The sequence below is a fragment of the Cyprinodon tularosa genome, unplaced genomic scaffold (assembly GCF_016077235.1).
Source record: "Cyprinodon tularosa strain WSP-4 unplaced genomic scaffold, ASM1607723v1 ctg44, whole genome shotgun sequence".
Lineage (NCBI taxonomy): Eukaryota > Metazoa > Chordata > Actinopteri > Cyprinodontiformes > Cyprinodontidae > Cyprinodon > Cyprinodon tularosa.
This window is the reverse complement of record NW_024039163.1, coordinates 221,731-241,370: the sequence shown is the minus strand read 5'-3', so window position 1 is coordinate 241,370 and position 19,640 is coordinate 221,731. Positions and strand designations below refer to the sequence as shown.

Here is a 19,640-nt window from a genome sequence, read left to right as displayed (position 1 = left end):
ATGCATGTAACACATGCATGTAACAGCTCAGACATGTTTATCAAATTATAGTTTCCATTTTTTTTGGGTCATAAAGTGAACCAAGGCTTTTTCAGAGCCTCCGGGGAGAGAAAATGAGAGGAGATGGGGGGAGAGCCCAGGCCACATTCTTTCCAGAGGAAGGAGGGTTTCAGGGGGCCTGGGTCAAAAGTCTTCAATCTTACTGCAAATCAGTGCATGAGAAATCTGCTCCTCAGATGTCTTTCCCACTCCTCTCCTCCTGCTCTCACTGCTATCCCAGCATCTTGTACAAGCATTCAGGGAACAACTATTTGAAAGGCAACCTAAAGCTGAAAATTAATGGGGGGAGAATTATTAGCCTGTTTTTTTCAACTGCAAAAATGTCCCAGTTTTGCACTGATGCAAAGTGAGAGGGTCTCAATTCACAAAAGCCATATAAATATGACAAACAAGAACATTAAAGTCAAAATAAAAGGCCGACTCTGCCAACCAAAATGGGTAAATCCCACGATTTGATAACTGATGAGTCCCTGTGGAGTGGGAAAGGCATACTTTAGACAATGATCTGAGTCCAGCTCGGCTTTAGTAAAGGATACAGTTCGCAGACAGAGCTGCTTCTTGATGCACACAGAAAATAGATAAGCAGCACGATTTGTACCATTTGTGATTCCTGTCATACCAGAGGCTTTCGGCTCAATAAACAAAAGTGCTGCACTCTGGTCCCCTCTCCCATTGTTGATTTCCTGTCTCTCAACGGACTGCCATGGTCAAAGCACGGACATAAAGGAAACAGAACTCCATAAGACCATGTGTGAGGGATCTAGCAAAGAGGATTTGGAAGGGACAGAAATGAGAGAAACTGTTCTGATTTTACAATTGTCCCATCTTCTTTCGAAACATTTTTTTTATACACACAAAGTTCTTGCTTGTATAACTTTTTAGAACTCGTTGAGTTTTTTTTTAAACTGTCATCAATTATTTGTGAATTTCCTGGATGAAGAGTTAAAGATTAAGAAGTCAAGCATATTTCTTATGCAAGAACAGAACCTTTCACTACGATGTGCCAGAGGCAGAGGCAAACTTATAGCTACAGGAACAAGAACTACCTAGCATCCAGTCAGCTGTTGAAAACAGCTTCACTTTGAAGACTTCTTCACAAAAACACAAACCAGTGTCAGATTTGCTCTTGTCAAATATTTTATCAAACAAACAGCAACCTTATACACAAAAAATTTGCATTTTACAACAAGAACATACAATAAGCTGTAGAAACAAAAGTATTAAACATCTTTGGAAAATTAAGTAAATACACACATTCAAGTTTAGCAACATCTATTAAAACGTATGTTTGGCAGAATATTAGAACATAGAACCATATGTGATGTAATACAAACAAAATAAATACTTACTGTACTATACAATTAAAAAAGAAAGGTCATATATTGCTATATATGTTCACTTAAAATAAGTTTTCTACAAAGAAACAGAGTAAGAATTTATTAAATAAGATGAATCAGAATAGAAAGATTACACGGCATAGAATGTTTTATACTTCCAAGGGAAAACAGGAAGATAAGATTTCAATACAATCTAAAAGGAAATTTGAAAATCCCACCATTTTATAACCTTAACTTTTTCACCAGCCTCTTGTACATTTTGGCCACATCAACATTGCTGCATCCAGGTTGGAAACGATATGACTGTAAGATGGGGATCCAGAAGTAGCCATATTTCTTTACTTCAACAAGCTGGTTTCGGACTTCATGGCTGAGGTCCTGACTCTCTCTTCTCTATATTTACAGAAATATAAACAAGAAAAAAACTATTAAAGCAACCATAAGAAATGAACTTGCAGGAAAACGTATATACTTTTAATATTATCTTTATTAAAAGTTGTTAATATTTTCAAATTTGGGAGAAAATAATTCTGGTCTACTTAATAAAATCTATAAAAAAAGATCAGAAAGGATATTGAGACAATTTCAAATTATAGACACTGAGCATTAGGTAACTTTTGGTCACCACTGTTCTATCAATAAACTGGCTCTGATTTAGTATCTTAAGGCTTTCTGTCTGCTATAGTGTATCAGTGTAGAGAACAGTATGACTGATGAGTTTTCACTCTTCCATTTCAGATTAGTCCAAAGGAGAACTAACAAAAGATAATTTAGCAGCTCATACATTTTAGACATTTATTTTTCTATCTTTTAGAAACATCTTAAAGATCTCCCAGAGAGAGAGGTCTGTTGTGTCTTTGATCTTTTAACAGCATAATGTTCACCATTAATCCTTCCACTTCTCTCTGTGTTTGAAGCTAGAAAAAGTTTAAATACTTATTTGGTCACTTATTCCTTCTTACAGGAAGGTTATGTAAACACAGGTAGAACATTACAATTAAAACAGCTGCTTTAGAAATAGAAATTACATTTACTGATAGTAAAAAAGGTGTAAACCGTTATTAGAATAAAAAGTGTGTATAGTGTGTAAAAATCTCAGCATGTTAAAAATATTAACCTTTGCAGTCCAAAGAAAATGAAAATGATCAAACACAACAGAACGATTGTGAAATGCACGAGCAACCCTTCTAAATAATTCCTCAGATGAGAATAAAGGTTGAGAAAGACGCAAGTAAAAAGGTTTGCCTAATTAATAAAATACTTGGACACACAATATGGTAATAAGCTGAAGTATTTTTCCATTGGTCTAAAACATCACGGTATGTCATTATAGTATCCGATTAATAGCAGAGAGAGACTGTGGAACAGCTTAATACAGCTGTGGGGCTCTGAACCAGCTCTGCCCTGCACACCGAGAAAACTGGCTGCAGCTCAACATTCCTTCTGCTCCCTGGTTTGTCTGCTGCCAAGAATACATTGCAGAGGACAGCTCCCGACACAATCTCTCAATCATAACATTCACACACAAAGTCTGAAAATGTAAATACCCCGATCACATGTGTGCTGGATGGATGGCTTCAGGTAGTTGTGACCTTTTTAGGGGAGTGAAGCTTGGACCTAAGAGGAAAGATGGAGTCATACCTGGTGAACATGGCAGCGTTTACTGAGTTTAATGACATGAAATATACTAATATTTTATCTATACCCATCCTTGTCTGGGAGGTGTGTGCCACTTGGCTGGTTGTTTTATACAGGGGGGTCAAAGTGAAACCTATGAGAAAAAAAAAAAAAAAAAAAACATTACAGGGGTTTTATACACATGCTCTATGCAAAATTTTATATCTACCAATTAGAACTGAAAGAGTTTGACAAAAATCTTTATATTTTTAACCCAATAATGGGATTTTACTTGATTTTCCATTGCATCAAGCATCAAGTGGAGATGTTTCACTTCAGGGTTTCATTGTTTTCATCACCTTAAGGTTTGCTCATCTAGGTTGTTGCATGGAAAAGTGCTTACTTCTACTCGTAAGTATGGATTTGCCTGCTAGCTGCAACTCTATTTGCCCTTTTTTCTGGTGGCAAACCCAAAGGCTACACTGATAAGGTCTGTATCTTACTAGTAACATGCAGTGTAACCAAATTTCTCTTTTATTAAAGTTATTTGGCAAATTCAATTAATTACCCAGCCCTACTGCCAACAAGACAACTGCTTCTACGCATTCAAATAATTTCAAAATTTGTGCTTATTATATTAATAATTTTTTGCTACAGTCTCTTAATTAATACTTATTTGACAATATTCTGTAAGGCTGTGCATTGCTTGGGCATTTATAGGTCTGGGAAAATAATTCCATCCCATATAATTTATCCTGTTTCTAGTAAAATTGAAGCAGAAGTAGAAACTTTATGGTGATAAAAACATACCATATTTAAAAAAAATCAACTGCTTTAGTAAAAAAAAAAATAACCCAAAAATAAAACCAAGAGTTTATTTAAATTTATGGTTAATAATAAAAAAGATTAAGTTTCATGTCATTTTGTTTACTACAGTACATGTCATTAATCTGTTATTTCTAAATCAATTATTTCTGTATTTCTGTATATGTATATATATATATATATATATGTAATATTACCCTTATGCTTCCTCCAAGTGTGTTGTGGCAGAAAACTTTTGTCAGTCCCAGCTGTGGATAAAGACATTTTTTCAATTATTAGCTGTGTCTGTTTTATGATTTAGAGTATCTAAGGTGTATTAATGAAACGAGCAAAAATAAATAAACACAGAATCTTCTACTCACTTGAGTAGCTCGGTTCTGTTCTTGTGTATTTTTTGTCTTTTGGCTTATGTTCCAAACCTAATGATAAACAACAAACTTAAGTAAGCTTAAACTGATTTAGCACAAGAAAAGTGAATACCACACACTTACCACACAGTTTTTCACAGCTTCTTTGCAGCGTTGGTGTTGGCGCCTTTGCAGAGCTTGGGTCTGCATGCCCAGCAGCGACACTCTTCTGATCTTGCCTAACCCCGCAGTTGAGGTGACTCATTCTGAATCGCTCTGTAGCCTCCTGTAGAACTCGATGCATGTCGCAGCTGTTCTCACAGGAGCTTTGAAACGATGCATAAGTCCGACTTGTCACGTCTTCAAAAGCTAAGACACAACCTAAAAAAAAAACAACCTTTATAAGAAGAAATAATCATCTGTGTGCAACAATAAAAAAAAAAAAAAAACTGTGATTTCTTGTGTATCTTAAATAAAGAACCAAAAATAACAACAACAAAAATGTGCTCATTGTTCTTAGAAATATCTTAGTTTCCTTACCTGCACATCGGCCATTAGAGACTGACCGGTAGTCTGTTGCTTTCCTCATCCTCTTTAAGTCACTGTTCTCAACTTCTTTACAAAAAGAAAAAAATACTAATTTTATAGAAGCTGCATCACACAACAAGTGAAAACTTGTAAAGGTAGAACTCTGTTTCTCACCATCAGAGCCTGTAATCTCTTCTGGTTTTGTCTGCAACAAAGGAGGTCTAAACAGGGATCTAAGCAAAAAGAAAAAAATATTTTATTGAAGATAATTTTTTTTCTCATAAATTAAAGCTTTTAAAGACCACACTGACTTCCTCTCTGCATGTGACTCGTTGCCTCCCTCTAGTGACTGAACTTCAGAAGACATGCAGATCCCTCTTCTGTCAACAAAACGCATAGGGTCTGCTCCTGTCATTTTGGTTTCTTGCTCCTCTTTAACTTCCTAAAAAAGAAATATTTCTACATATATTATATGTTTATAATTATTTAAAATAAACATTACCAATTATATTTTAAGTGGGTGTGCTTATCTGACCTCCAGCTGTCTTTTCTCTAACTGTTCAATCTTGCGCAGCATTTCTCTGGCTGAACTCCTAAACCTTTCCATAATTAGAAGAGGATCCTCAATTTCAACTTGCTTTTCCACCAGGCCCTGCACTCCCAAGCTCAACGCTATGCAAATAAACAAACAAAGAGATTTGTTTAAAGTAAAGGATGTGAAATAGTGAAGTAAGATGAACAGATACACCCCTGATAACACATTAGATACTACCAGTTTTATAACAGTCAGGCATAGCATTATGTCAATCCATTTTTCTGCTTTAAAACCCTATATAACTGAGGCATGGCCGTTATTGGAGCCCTGGAGGTGTGCGGGGTTATCTACCACTATAAAATTAGCAGCAGATCCTTAAACTGTGAGATGTGGCCTCCATGAAGCTGACTTATATGTGGAGTACATCTAACAGTTGCCAAAATGGATTCAGATTGGTTTGGACACCAAGCCAACCCCTCAAACTCAATGTTGTAATTCACAAACAATTACTAAATGATTTCATTTAAGCGGTAATGCACATTATCCTGCAAGGAGTTGAAACAGAGCATCCGAGACTGCTTCATTAAAGTAGGTAGGTGGATGGAAGGGTCAAAGGTTTTCAAGCAAAGAATCACCCAAGGCATCTTGCTACCTCTGCCAGTTTGCGCCTTTTTTGTAGCGCACACAGTCATGTGCTTTACTCTCAGGCAGTGCAAAGCCAGCAACCTCATGATATAAAACACATTTTGATCGATCAGACTGACTCTTCTTCACTTGGTGTATAGACCAGGTTCTGATACTCACATCCTGACTGCTCTGTGGCTATACTGCCTTCTTCTATAAGAGCTAGCATGAACTTCAAAGAAATTTGATCTGCAGTAGATATCTGTTTGATTAATCCACAAGGGGAAGATTTAGTTCCCAAGCTGCATCAAAGAGCCATTACCTTATCACATGTTCATTTAGAAATATACTGAATCTTGGTCCATTTTGTCATATTTTAACATCAAAGAAAATATTTAATCAATCTCAGTTTACCTGTCCATTGTCATAATCTTATGCCTAACAAGTATGAATATTATGTCAAGGGGTCTAATATCTTTTTTAATCTTTTATAAAAAAAAAAAAACGAATTTATGAATAAAAAGTGCCGGTTGTAAAAATAAAAAACAAAACTAAATCACATTTTCCCTAAATATGTTTTAAAGCCATTACATAGTAGGGTTGGGAATTTCATGATTTCGATTCTCTTATCGATTCTGTGAAACAGTGAACTTGGTAAGTGCACGGTGACATTTGTCTACCTTCGCCTGGGACATTCTATTTCTGCCTGCCTCTGCAAAAAGAGAAGGCAGTGAACGGGAGCTGCCAGCCTCTGAGCCAGCAAGGCTACCCGTCTCGCACAGTCATCTAAATCTAATGGAAAAGGCATCCGTATAATGAATAAGCATTACTGTACAATTTCGGGAAATAAACTCCTCTCCCCTGATTTAAATAAATGAGCGTCATCTTTCTCTTGCTCCCTGAACTGCGGAACAACTTCGTAGCATGTTTAATAACCCCAAATTGAGGTAGGAAATTAATTTATTTCCAGAAATGGCATTTGATTTACTAGGAACCACTTTAAGTACAGCCAGTGATATAAAACTAGCTAATTACCACCAGAGTTGCCTTCCATGCTGGTCGTAACTTTAGTTCTGTCTGGAAGCATAAAAAACACTGCAATTGTTAAAATGTATGCCATGTTGTATGCACAGGTGTTTCTGCATGTTGGATGTATTTCCTCCCATGTATGTAACTACCACTTTGCAATGATTGCAAAGTAACTTGTTGCCATTTTTCTCTTCCTTAAAATTAAGCCAAACTTTAAATCACTTTACCCGATGGGACACCATTTTTTGGTTTTGCTTTTCTAGACTTACGCCCGGTCCCGTTGTACTTGCTTACTAAATGCCGTGTGCTTAACTTGCGTAAAAAAACGTGACGTAAGTTGTGCTGTCAAGCGCTAGGCTTTGATGCTGCCTGGAATCGATAAGAGAATCGTTAAGCGAGAAGCCAAACGCTGCCATGGAATTGGAACACAGGGAACTGGTTCTGAACAGGAACCAGTTTTCGATTCCCATCCCTCTTACAGAGAAAAAGAAAGTTTGCTTACTGGCCTTTTTGCAAGTCTGCAGTATGAAGGTAGCTGCCCTTTTTACTTCCTCGCTTGAGTCCTCTGTGAGAAAGGTTATCATAAGCGGCACGCCTCCACAACCCACCAGCTGAGACTGGTGCTCCACTGCAAATACAAAAGGACAGTAAGTTATTAAATAATAAGTGAATTGGATCAATCAAAGCCAAATATTAAGAGAAGACTCTCGACTTTCCATAGTTTTTTACGGCTCAGTCTCACCAGAGGCCCCAGTGCACTCCCCAATGGTAAGTAAAACCGAGAGTCTGTCCTCAGGGTCTAAATGTGTGCTGGCCAGCAGAAAGAAGAGGTGGTTCACTAGGTCATACTGAGCCAAACCTGATGCCAGAGTGGCTAGAATATAAAGAAAACAAATGTATAACCTGGAGAAGCACAATAGCAACAGTCAAGCTTTCTTAAATGAAACATTTATGAGTAGGACTCACAGTTATCAGCAATGCAAGCTGACAAGGTCTTGACTATAATGACAGACACCTGACGAGACAACAAGCTTGTATCTGAGGTAGACACGATGCGAAGCAGTGCGACTGTAAGAGTTTCCAAACCGCCGCAGGCAGCAAAACTCTCCTGTACATAAGCTGCAAGAGGTGAACAATTTGAGATTATTAAAAAGTTTTAAACACTGTTAGAAAATAAATGTCATTTCTGTGAAACTGTGTTTTCAGCAGAGAAAACAGTTTTTTTTTTTTACCATTGCTGGAAACTGTCATGGCGATAAAAGAGCATATGGGCTGAAAGGTTTCAGTTGAGGGCACAGAAATCTGTTGAAGCCATGTTTTTACGATGGGAAAGGCTGCCACGCAAACCCGCTGACCTTCCTCTACAAAACAAAACAAAGACATGATGAATTACAGATGATCTTTCTGCTATGTAGGGTTTTGGAGTATTTTATCAGCATGGGAAGGGAGTAAGTTTTAAAGTTCCCCTTAACAGTGGATATTAAAAGTCAGCACCTCACTGTTAACATGATAAGTAAAAAAAAAGAAACAGGTAATTCTGACCTTTTCTCACCTTTAATGAAACAAATACAGAATGCAGTTTATACAAATAAAATGTTTTTTCTAATCAGTCTTCTAAGTGCCAATCTGATGTACCTAAAATAGCTCCAGCTTTTTAAGCCGTATTTATCTGCATCTAACCAGTTTCCAGAGGAGTTACAAAGTAACAAACAATCTCATTGTACAAAGCCATCGATCAGGAAAGGGTTGCTAAAGAAAACTGAGCGTTATATGTATATCATCACATCAAATATCTCGTCCAGTGGACAGATTGTCTTTGGATATTTTTATTTTTTAGTTGGAATCAGTGAGCTGGATGTTCAATTAGACTCGGCGATGTGAAGAGATTTCAGTCCACCTTAATCCACATCATCCAAGCCGAAACCTAAATTATACTGGTGTTAAATCAATAACATTTGGAGCTATTCAAAATTTAATTCAATCTGGAATATTTGGAAGCCTATTTGTATCCGAAGAAGGATGTATGGATGGATGGATGGATGGATGGATGGATGGATGGATGGATGGATGGATGGATGGATGGATGGATGGATGGATGGATGGATGGATGTGTCAAACACACCTGGATTTGTCACTAAATATTTAAAAATGGAGATTTTAATGGAGATGTGGGAAAACATCCAGTTGTTGTTAAACAATTATAGTTCTAAATATTTATGATTCTCAAATGGAAAATGGTTTAAAAGGAAAAAAGCCACAATGAAAGCTGAGCTTCATTCATGTTTAATAATAGAACAGAAAATAATAGAATAGAATAGAAAATCTCTTTATTGTCCCACAATGGTGAAAGGTCACACAAATTTGGACCTTAGAAAAAAGTATAAGAATAACATAATATTGAAGAGTTAAAAAAATTAACAATAAAATACTGTACTGTTAGGTGTTTTAACAATATAAAAGGTGTGCACCTACTTCAAATATTGCTTTAATAACACTAATCACACTTATACTAAAAGGTTTTTGCACTTTTGACGAGCTTTTACCCTTCCAAGATTTTTTCTAAATCTAAAATTTATACATTTGATTAAGGATGAAAGAAGCTTTTCAAACCATCTTAATCACTACACAAAACAAGATCCAGATGATTTTACCATTCTGAGGATTGTTGACACATCCGCAGAGAGCAATGGACACAGAAGCCCAGAGTTGGTAGTTTTGGTTGACATTTCTCAAATTATCCACTGCTGAGAAGGGGAAGGTAGACCTGTAAGGACACAACGGTCACATTAGTATTCATCAAAAAAAAAAAAAAAAAAACACTCTCTTCAGAACATCAGTACAATTCAGTACCTGAAAAGTTCCATCAGAGTTTCCAGACAGCCTGTAGTTTGAGCTAAAGTCTGCCCTGATTCTCCATTAACAAAAACACAATTACATGTCAAACAAAGTGAGCTTAAACTTACCAGAAGAAGCAATTTAACCTAAAGCAAAACACTCATTTAAACTCTAAAGACAATTGTTGTGTATTCATGTTCTTTTGATTCCAGGAGGCAAGAGCTTACTGTTTTGTGAAACCAGAACAAACAGCAAGTAGACAGACACCCTCTTCTGATTCAGTGAGGCGTCTTCTTGAGTCAAGAGTCTGACAATGTCCATGAATATCTCCTTTCTGCACAGCGAATGCTTGCAGTAGACTGTTGAACAAAGGACATACAGAGCATTTTATTTCAGCATGCAATTATTCATCATAAATACAGCACAACTTCTTTCAGCCTATAAATTGTCTTAATATCTCTATCAAATAAGAATTAATACCTGTATTAACCTTTGAAATGGCATCTGTGACCTATAACACATATATCTCTAAGGATTTTAGATTGAATATATATATATATATATATATATATGACAATGCTTGCCTGGACTTTCTAATACACAAAAAATGACTGTCCATGTATTCATAGGGTATATCCACCCAGTGACTTGGCAAGGATTATCTGCTACAGAAAACAGAAGGATGGATGTGAGGATCAATAATTCTGACATGCGTTTACTGACCATTAGCTTCAGCTAGTGTGCCAAGAGTAAAGAGGGCCGTCTCCTTGACATCCGAATGAACAACACTGGATTTGGACAGATTATACAGAAATGTCACGCCACCTAGCTCTCTCAGCAAATCCACATTATCCTCTGAAAAGGAAGACAAAGTGAGGTAAAACAGTGGGGGGGGGGGGGGGGGGGGGGGGACAACAAAATTAAACATACTGAGGTCTAGATGTGGGTAATAAAACCATTTTGGATAATGAATGAATGCAACATGTTAACAGTCTGCCATTGTAGAACTATTTTAACCCAGAAGTAATCCAACAGATTGTTTGCTACCATGCCATGTAAATGGAGTTCAGATAAAGTATTCAATTCAACTTCTGTATAGTGCATTAACATACTTTTTATAAATGAGGATAACTTGATTCAATTTTTGGTGTTTTTTTTTATATACTTGTGTTGTTGTAATTCATAATAATTCAAACTGACAGATATCAACAACTGAAATATATCACTGGATTCCTCTTTTTGAATTGATTTTATTAAGATGCACCTTGTCAGGTCTAATCACCTAAAACATCAACAAACAAGGAAAGAAAAAGGCACCGAGACAATTAGTTTAGTTTTACTCGTGAGGAGAGTAGGAAGGGACCACACAGTACAGGTCTCCACCCCACTCTGCCGGTCTTCGGCTTTCTCCTCGCTATTTATTGAAGTCAGGGGATGTCCCTAATTACACAAGCTGAGGTTTTACTAAGGGCAAGGGAAACAAAATGAACTTACTTTAAACCTCAGCACATATGTTAAAACAAAGCATGTGGTTGTTTTACGATTAAATTCATTCCAAGAACACATGTTTAGAAGAAACATGCGATAGAGGATGTTAAGGCCTCTTTTACAACCCAACATGTGATAGAGGATGTTCAAGCCTCTTTCACAACCCGTCCGTTGCATGACCTTTATCTGGAACGATCTTAAACAATAGTTAATAAAAGATGAATCACACATTATACATCATAATAGTTCATTAGTACACAACTCATGAAACACAAACGGAGTATAAATAAAATATTTCTAACACACCTATATTTAGGAAGACTGTGCCATTGTTGTATAACTATTAAATTAATTAAGTTTAGTTTATGACTGGTGACATTTCTTTTATATGAGATGTTAGTTATACCTGTAAAGGTACCAAAACTGCAGGAAAATATGGAAGTATGTCTTAAAAAAAAAAGACTTCTCAAAATAATTTGTTTTATCTTATATTCTTATTATGATTCTTAAAGAAACAAGGACAAAACTAGCCTCTAGTTTTATTGTTACCTTTCTTTTCACAGATGGAGTGTATAGTGAGAAGTGCTTGCTTCTGTAAATCTGGACATTTCATCTGAAACTTTAGACATTCCAGCAGCAAAGTGAGATCCGTCTTTGTGGCTGAAGATGAGTAATTAGACATCAGAGAGATAAGCTAAACAAATACACATTTGGAGGAAGAATAAAAAAAAATATTATTTAAGATTATGTGCATTACTTACTGTTACGGTTGTTGCTCAAAAATCTCCTTTCCATTTTACTTTTTCAGTTATGAAACGGACACAGCTGGTTTTCTCTATTTTTTCATAGTTTCACAACGTCTAACCTGTGGCTACAAATATATAAAAAAAAAAAAAAAACGCGAACTAGACACATTAGACGGTAAATAACCCAAAACTAAGATGTAAAGACGATTTTCTCCGAAGTATTATCTGTCTAATATCGCAACAACTCACTGAACGGTACTTAGTGCAGCGCAGCTTTGCTAACGTTCTATATGCTAGTTGGCAGGCGCGTGACGCGCATCTCCGCATTACCATAGAAACCCGAGGGGTACCTCCCCCCCATTGATTCTTCCAGAAATTGGTTTAAAATGAAAGAATACAATGATTCAATTCAATGATACAAATACATAAAGTGTTATTTGAAATTAGTGAATGTACTTTTTATTATATTTATTTATTTAATCAAATAATGTAAATCAAATTACTCAGGTGAACATATACAAGCTGGTAGACATTGTATGTGCAATACAAAGATATAATGTCTTTAAGGCTTTTGAATTTGTAGAATACTTTAAGGTGGACGAAAGAGAGGACAGCGCTTCTAATAAATGTCAAAAACAGCCTGCCATAATTCTTCCATAATGGTCCGCTAGAAATGTTTTCTGACAGATCCTTACGTCACACTTTGCGGGACCTCCTCCTCCTTATATTTTTTTGGCTAGTGTTGCATAGCTGTTGTATGTTAACGGACTTTGGTTCTTTTCCAGCAGTTATCCATGTAAGTGCTGTAAGTGCGGGATTTTATACATTTATGTAGCTTTTTTAAATGTGCGCGTTTACGACCTCGTCAAGAATCCTGGGTAATGTAGTGTTAGCTTTTACCAAATGTCAGCGGAGACATTAAGCTAGCATGCTATCAGCTGCAAACTCGGTAAATCTCCATAATGTAGACGTGTAATAATGCAATTTAATGTGTCCAGATGCCATCTTGGTTTGCTTTGGTTGCTGCTTTAAAGCTGACTTAGCAATGTAATGTAATGTTTGCTAGCATTTAGAGGGAAACAGAGAACTCTAATGCAGCATAACCTGAGAATGATCTGTGCTGGTATTGATTTGTTTGCTTTTCTTGCTCAGACTTAAGGGGAAAACTCACTCATAGAACCAGATCCGTAGCAGTAGCGATGTATGGACGTGTGTGCTCCAGCATTGTTCAGAGAGCTTCCAGCTGCAGGCTGATAGTTTTTCACACAGTCCCATTCCAGGTTAGTATCCTGATCAGACTGCTGCATTTTAAGTACTATTCACATTACATAATATTCATTTTTTTATGGGGTGTTTTGACTCACATTATAGCCTATTTATTATGTATAAATGTATTGATTGATAGATTTTTTTTTAACCTTACAGGCTGTCCATAATTGTCCTTTTTCATCCTGGAATCTGTCTGGAGTAGACTTGAAATTCTGCACTATTAAAGGATCTGTACTCTGGACTCAAAGCTGCCGTCATTTCTCAACACGACAGGATTTAGACTTCCAGCAGAGCCAGATGCAGATCAATAGCATTCTAAGAAGCAATGAACAGGTAATGAAAACCACCGAACACTCAGTTCTGCGCTGCAGTGACAATTATACATGCAAAAACGTGCTGTAGACAAGTCAGATATCTACAGCATGTCAAAAGGCAGCCCATTACTGGTTATGGTGTTATGGCTCTCCACCCAGGGAAGCATCACTTGTGGAGTACCTTAATCCTGAAACATTTTATTTATTTATTTTTTCTTAATGCTACTTTTAGAACGCACACCATAGAGGCAGCATAAAAGCACCTGCTGCTTCATTTTTTATGCTTGTACACTTTAAGGTCCGACGCGCCTCATGTGCATCTTTGACTCTCCTGAAGAGAGACCAGTAAAGTGTGTCCAGATGCGTCTAATGCTTCGGCTGCTACTGTGCTCAATGCCAGAGAGTGGCTTTGCTATATTTGCTGTTATAACTGAGTAAAAAGTAGTTTTTAATACATTTTTAAGTGAGAAAGCTCAACTTAAAGCTTCATCTGTTCATTCAGTTCATCAAGATTAAGATCCTGCCTTAAAATATTATTTCGCTGTTGGACCAACCCCAAACCCCTGTACACCTGCGGTGCAGTGTCACCGGAAATCCTCTTCAACAGCAGCCACTGGCCCGGTCGCCTCTTGGGGATTTTCCGCTGCTGTTCGTGGCGGCTGGAAGGAGATGTTAGCGGTTTCCATGTACATAATCCAAACTGCACGTACCAGAATAATAAAAACCTAACATATTTTGCTGGCAGATTCCAACATTTTATGTTAATTTAAGTGTTAATAAACTGTTTCAGGGGAGTGATATTAGTTCCCTGCATCAGTAGTGCTGTATCTGTCTCCCTGCCAGCTGCCAGATCAGCTTCTCTTATTGGTTGATGTGGCGTGTCGAACAGCAAAAGTTAAATTTTTTTCAACTCCAGCTGCAGCTGCTTGTGAAGCGCGCCAAAAGCTGCTCAGATGCGTCAAGAGGCACTGCTCCTGCTGCTCGAAACGCACTGCAGGACCTTTTGATGCGCCTCGATTTACGACAACCATTGACACTGCGTGTAAACCAGCTGCTTCTGCTGCTTTTGCAGCGTGCGGCCTGAACGTAGCATAAAAGTACTGTGGACAATGTTTTTTCAGCTTCGTGTTCCAGGATCGACTTTGTATTAGTTGCCTTGCATGTCAATCTGTGTGACATATTCACCTAATACATCAAATATAAATGATTAGGAGAAAGTTTTTCTGGATAATCTTTATCAGTTATTTATGGGACTTGTTCTCGGTGCTAAACATGTAACAACTTTCGCTGGCAAACAAAACATTTTCCAAAAATGTACAATTTCTGATAAGAAATGCACCGTTTGGTTTCAGACTGTTAATGTGCCAGAGTTTGATGGGAGGGTGCTCAGCGCAGTGAGAAAGTTTGAAAGCAACCAGCTTCCCGCAAACACTCCCAATGAGGACCGTCGTAGTTCAGCCACCTGTTTACAGGTATGCATCCACCACTTCTGTTTGTCTTTGTTTCCTCCATTTATAGAAATGTCTTTTTTTTTCTGTGATCCCCAGTCAAAGGGCATGCTGTTTGGAGTGTTTGATGGCCACGGGGGCTGGGCATGTGCCCAGGCTGTCAGTGAGCGTCTGCTCTACTATGCAGCAGTGGCAATGATGCCAAAGCAAACCCTGGAAGAGCTGGAGAGGTGCATGGAGAATGGCCGACCTGTTCCACCCATCTTACAATGGTATAAACATCATACGGATTTTAACTATCGCGAATCTGCCTCCCTGTACATAAACCACCTTAGAGTCTTCTGGCAGGAGCTATTGAACAACGAGGAGCATGACGAAGGCATGAGGTAAGTGTAAATGTTTGTTGTTCTAGCTTGCCTTTTCCTTGGCTTTTAACACAGTCTTAGATGTTGACTTTGTCTCACTGTATTTCTTTTATTATTTTATTATTGCTTTTTATTTTATTACTACTTTTATACACCACTTTATTTATTGTTTTTATGATTGATTGTATTTTATGATTGTGTATAGCACTTTGTTCCTTTTGGTTGTTGAAAGTGCTTTATAAATAAAAATTGTGTGGCATGGTACCCTAAACAACTATTCCTACTTCTAAAATAACATGAGACGTAATTAGAATAGTTATATTAATGCCATTTAGGGCTGAATCAGATTAATCGTGATTCATTTATTATTTATAACCGTCAAATAATTTAGTAATCCATTAATAGTTAACTGGAGTATAGAGACTCTAAAACATGCCTTTAGCTGACAGATCGACCCAACCAAAGCAGTTTTTATACCAAAATTGTAAAAAAAAAACATAAACCTTTAACATTGAAGTTGAAAAAACGTTTTTTTTACCATTGATATGCTCTATCCAGAAGGTGTTAAAGGGCACAGTTTTAGCTTCATTTGCATTAAATTTGGTGTATTTTTCAAGGAACCTTTTGCCATCTGATTATTTGACTGTTAATCGAAAAAAGAATCAACAGATCGATTAATTAGCAAAATAGTTGTTAGTTGCAGCTCTAATGCCATATATTACATCTTTCTTGTCATCATGGAAAAACTTTAGTGATCATCTTTGAGCCAGCCGATTGTCAGTGTGCAGCATCATGGTGGTGGTTGCTGCTGCACACTGACTATCAGCTGGCTTAACGAAGATTATAGAGTAAATCCCAGTCACTTTTGCACACTGCTATCTCTGTGAAAGCTGTTAACAGGGTTTAATTTTTTAAAACTTGAAGCTGCAGACGTCTTTTTCTACTGTGAAACTTAGTCACTATAATGTTATATAAATGCTCGGCATACAGTAGCAGCTTATTACACAGTGAATGTTGAATCAAACCAAAATCATCTATCTTTTTATTTAGCCCTCTGGATGCTCTGGACTGCGCTTTTAGACGTCTTGATGCTGATATATCTTTGGAGGCACAAGTTCCCCTTTCTAATGACCTCATGAAAAGCACAGCCATCCAGGTAACTTCAGTCTTTCACTTTAGTACTTTAGAGCTTATACAGTCATTATGGTACATGCAGAAGGAAAAAATCAATTTACCAACCAGACATCCGAACGACAAAGCTCTTCAGGATGCGTTCAGCCAATGTTTTAAAGTTCCTGTGGTGAAAACCAATAACCAGCTTATTGGTTTTGCATCCTCTACTATTTAACAGCTAAAATCAGACATTGGTAACCTTTTACCAAGTGTTCTAGAGACACAGAGGTTGTCTAACTTTCACTTTACCTTCCAGGTTGCATTTGCTGGATGCACTGCTTGTGTCGCTCATGTTGGCACCGATGGGATCCACGTTGCAAATGCAGGAGACTGCCGGGCAGTTTTGGGGGTTCAAAACAATGACGGGTCATGGAGCGCTGTGCCTCTTTCTAAAGACCACAACTCACAGAACCTCAGTGAGCTGGAACGGATTAGAGCTCAGCATCCACCTACGGAGAGAGACACGGTGGTCACAGATGACCGACTGCTTGGGGTGAGATACGGTCTCACTGAACAAATATAAAAAAAAATAATCTTTTTGATGATATAAGGGTAATTTTTTTTCTTCTATCTTACTTTCAGGTTCTCATGCCTTTACGTGCCTTTGGGGATGTGAGATTCAAATGGAGCCTCGAGCTGCAGCAGAGCATTTTAGCCGGTCTTGAATCTGGAGTGGACCTGGACTCTCTGAACTTGTATCAGTACACACCCCCCAACTACTTAACCCCGCCATACCTGGAGGGGACACCTGAGATAACCTATCACAAGTTAAGACCCCAGGACCGCTTCCTGATCCTCGGCACAGATGGGCTATGGGACGAATTCACAAGTGAGGAGGCGGTGCGACTGGTTGGAGAGCATCTGAGCGGAATTTATTTACAGGTCTGTTTAGAGCAACTCCTGAAGAAACTAACTTTACATTACGAAATCTGTTACTTTTGTGTTGTATCTTGATTCCATATATTTTCCTTTTAGATTATAATTAACAGAAGATGTCATCTCTAAGTTCATCACAAGATAAACACGTCCAGTTCAGATCCAGCATTCAATGTGGTCCAGTTTTAAAATGATCAAATAATTCCAGTGCAGTCTAGTAGTATACAATGCTATAAAAAGGTATAAATTATTTAGAGACAGCCGCTAAACCAGCCTGGCCATTTATTGAACAATTTCTAAGGTTTTAGGACTCCAGCAAACCAAAGTGAAACTGAAACCAGTCCAGGAGAGGCTGGCTCACCAGTATGGTTCCACGTGGGGGTTGACTGGTGGCCGAATCGAAACAATTTTTTTACTTCCTTAGATTACATTTGTAACATAAAACATTTCTTTAATGATATGAAACAGTTTTGAGTAAGAAAATAGGACTGTAAGGAGCAAACACATTTTCATAGGAAAAAAAAGATTTGGTTCCAGATACATCAATCTCATTTTAATTTTTAATTTCTGTTGCTCTTTTAACTTGTAAATAGATTTAAAACTAAATGAGACAAACCAAAAGCTTTGAATTCCATGTATGGGTTCATTCTTTGATTTTCTGTTTTAAAATAAAACTAGAAGAAACTAATAATCCTCTTGAGCTTGAGTGCAGCCCTCGCCAGTATCTAAAGCAATCAGTCATCCAGGTCATAGTCATTCCAAAAAAAGTTAAAAAAAACAAACCTCTGGGCTTAGTTTTCCAAGTTTGCGTTTTGCTTTTCATCCAGGAAGCTTTTTCAATTCAATGTGATGGACTTGATATTACATCTGCTGTTGGTTGTACTCAAAAAAAATATGGGAAGCGAAACGTCTTTAAACTTCGAAAGCAAAGTCCAGTGGGGTTTTTTACTTTTTTTTTATTTCTGGAGTCTTCCAGCTGAAGTGAGATCAATAATTTCCCAAAAAGTGATCAGCACTGGCTCTGTCTAATAGCTGCATTGGGATCTGATGGCATCTACCATCGTTTTTTTTTTTTAAACCACACGAATGCTAGGATTTTTCATCTAAAAAAATTCCCTATTTAATTATCCTTACCCTAAAACTAGTTTTATGTTTATTTTCCAAACCAGATGTCGGTTGGTTTTTAGTAGGGAGACAAGCCTCTACTAAATATTGTTTGATTGGCTGAATTTTAACATCCTAACCTCACAACTATTGCTGCATATTAATTAATAAATTAATTATTATATAGCTCAAAGAAAAATAAAAAACTGGATTTTTTTATAAGCGCTTTATCAAATTATTGTATTTAGGTTTTTAACGGAAAAAAAACTAGTGGATGGTCACAATTTCCTCCAACGTAATGCTAAAAATACAAAATTTCATGTTTTTGATAGCAGAACTTTAAGATTGAAAATCAGCTTAACTGTCATTAATAGGGCTGTATATTAGAGCGGGAAGATTTTCAGGAAATCAGCCTAATAACACCGGGAAATGTTGCTAAATTCAGCTGTTTGTGGCAGATTGTAATCAAAGACTTTACATTTGCTTTGTTTCACATTTGCTTTTAACAGTTTCTTCATTAATGCATGAATTTGACTTTTTTTTTTAAATATTCTTGATTCTTCTACCTCTTTTTGATTAGGCACCAGTTTCTCCCACAGAGAGGAAGCTGAAGCTGGGTCAGATGCATGAACTCTTGTTAAAGCGCCGCGCCCGTGCCTCTCCAGCGCTGGATACCAACGCTGCTACTCATCTCATCCGACACGCTCTTGGAACTGGGGAGTATGGGGAGCTGTCACAGGAGAGGCTGGCCTCAATGCTGGCCTTGCCAGAGGACCTAGCCAGAATGTATAGAGACGATATTACGGTTACTGTCGTGTATTTGAACTACGATCTAGCTAGACCCCAACACAGTTAGCAGACTGAGAGAAACCTCCACAGAATTACGCTTGGTCACGTTCAGTCAGTATTTTACGAAGGCCGGTGTTCTGGCCAAAGTACATAAACTGTTTTACAAATAAAGTGATACGATCTTTTTCAATGTTATATCATGTTCAGCTGTTACCTTAGAAAAAACAAGAGAGTCTAGCTGCAGACTTGCACTGTCAGGACCCTGCACTGTCAGGACCCTGCACTGTCAGGACCCTGTACTGTCAGGACCCTGCACTGTCAGGGACCCTGC

At 37.5% G+C, this 19,640-nt stretch overlaps 2 protein-coding genes across 10 annotated transcripts; one reads left to right on the top strand and one right to left on the bottom strand.

Moving 5' to 3' along the window:
- Positions 1-1,187: 1,187 nt before the first annotated feature.
- Positions 1,188-12,288, bottom strand: terb1 (telomere repeat binding bouquet formation protein 1). 7 transcript variants are annotated; one of them, XM_038299932.1, is made up of 20 exons: positions 11,987-12,288; positions 11,775-11,885; positions 10,461-10,592; positions 9,965-10,096; positions 9,753-9,816; positions 9,554-9,666; positions 8,135-8,263; positions 7,869-8,021; positions 7,645-7,776; positions 7,405-7,530; positions 5,250-5,386; positions 5,026-5,156; positions 4,889-4,947; positions 4,727-4,798; positions 4,331-4,567; positions 4,202-4,258; positions 4,037-4,087; positions 3,103-3,168; positions 2,945-3,014; positions 1,188-1,790 (listed from the first exon to the last, which is right to left on the bottom strand). In XM_038299932.1, the coding sequence occupies exons 1-19, from the start codon at positions 12,018-12,020 to the stop codon at positions 2,950-2,952; spliced, it is 2,001 nt and encodes a 666-aa protein (XP_038155860.1). In that variant the 5' UTR covers positions 12,021-12,288; the 3' UTR covers positions 1,188-1,790; positions 2,945-2,949. The 7 variants fall into 7 exon arrangements, with proteins under 7 accessions (XP_038155860.1, XP_038155858.1, XP_038155861.1 ...); XM_038299930.1 differs by having other exon boundaries at positions 4,727-4,801; positions 11,987-12,285; XM_038299933.1 differs by having other exon boundaries at positions 4,727-4,801; positions 9,753-9,807; positions 11,987-12,285.
- Positions 12,289-12,653: 365 nt separating this feature from the next.
- Positions 12,654-19,636, top strand: pdp2 (putative pyruvate dehydrogenase phosphatase isoenzyme 2). Of its 3 annotated transcripts, none has more exons than XM_038299941.1 (9): positions 12,654-12,776; positions 13,124-13,251; positions 13,397-13,573; positions 14,907-15,026; positions 15,102-15,388; positions 16,418-16,523; positions 16,797-17,033; positions 17,123-17,422; positions 19,101-19,636. In XM_038299941.1, the coding sequence occupies exons 2-9, from the start codon at positions 13,171-13,173 to the stop codon at positions 19,374-19,376; spliced, it is 1,584 nt and encodes a 527-aa protein (XP_038155869.1). In that variant the 5' UTR covers positions 12,654-12,776; positions 13,124-13,170; the 3' UTR covers positions 19,377-19,636. The 3 variants fall into 3 exon arrangements, with proteins under 3 accessions (XP_038155869.1, XP_038155870.1, XP_038155871.1); XM_038299942.1 differs by having other exon boundaries at positions 12,662-12,767; XM_038299943.1 differs by lacking the exon at positions 12,654-12,776 and adding an exon at positions 12,785-12,920.
- Positions 19,637-19,640: the final 4 nt, after the last annotated feature.

What these genes read in the sequence shown, in the direction of transcription:
- pdp2 (XM_038299941.1), top strand. Translation starts at nt 13,171, where the DNA reads ATGTATGGACGTGTGTGCTCCAGCATTGTTCAGAGAGCTTCCAGCTGC. An exon ending in TTCACACAGTCCCATTCCAG is followed by an intron (nt 13,252 to 13,396) that starts GTTAGTATCCTG and finishes TTAACCTTACAG; the next exon opens with GCTGTCCATAATTGTCCTTT. An exon ending in CAGATGACCGACTGCTTGGG is followed by an intron (nt 17,034 to 17,122) that starts GTGAGATACGGT and finishes TCTTACTTTCAG; the next exon opens with GTTCTCATGCCTTTACGTGC.
- terb1 (XM_038299930.1), bottom strand. Translation starts at nt 12,020, where the DNA reads ATGGAAAGGAGATTTTTGAGCAACAACCGTAACA. An exon ending in GGAGTGCACTGGGGCCTCTG is followed by an intron (nt 7,531 to 7,644) that starts GTGAGACTGAGC and finishes TTGTATTTGCAG; the next exon opens with TGGAGCACCAGTCTCAGCTG. An exon ending in CACCTCCCAGACAAGGATGG is followed by an intron (nt 3,015 to 3,102) that starts GTATAGATAAAA and finishes CTTTCCTCTTAG; the next exon opens with GTCCAAGCTTCACTCCCCTA.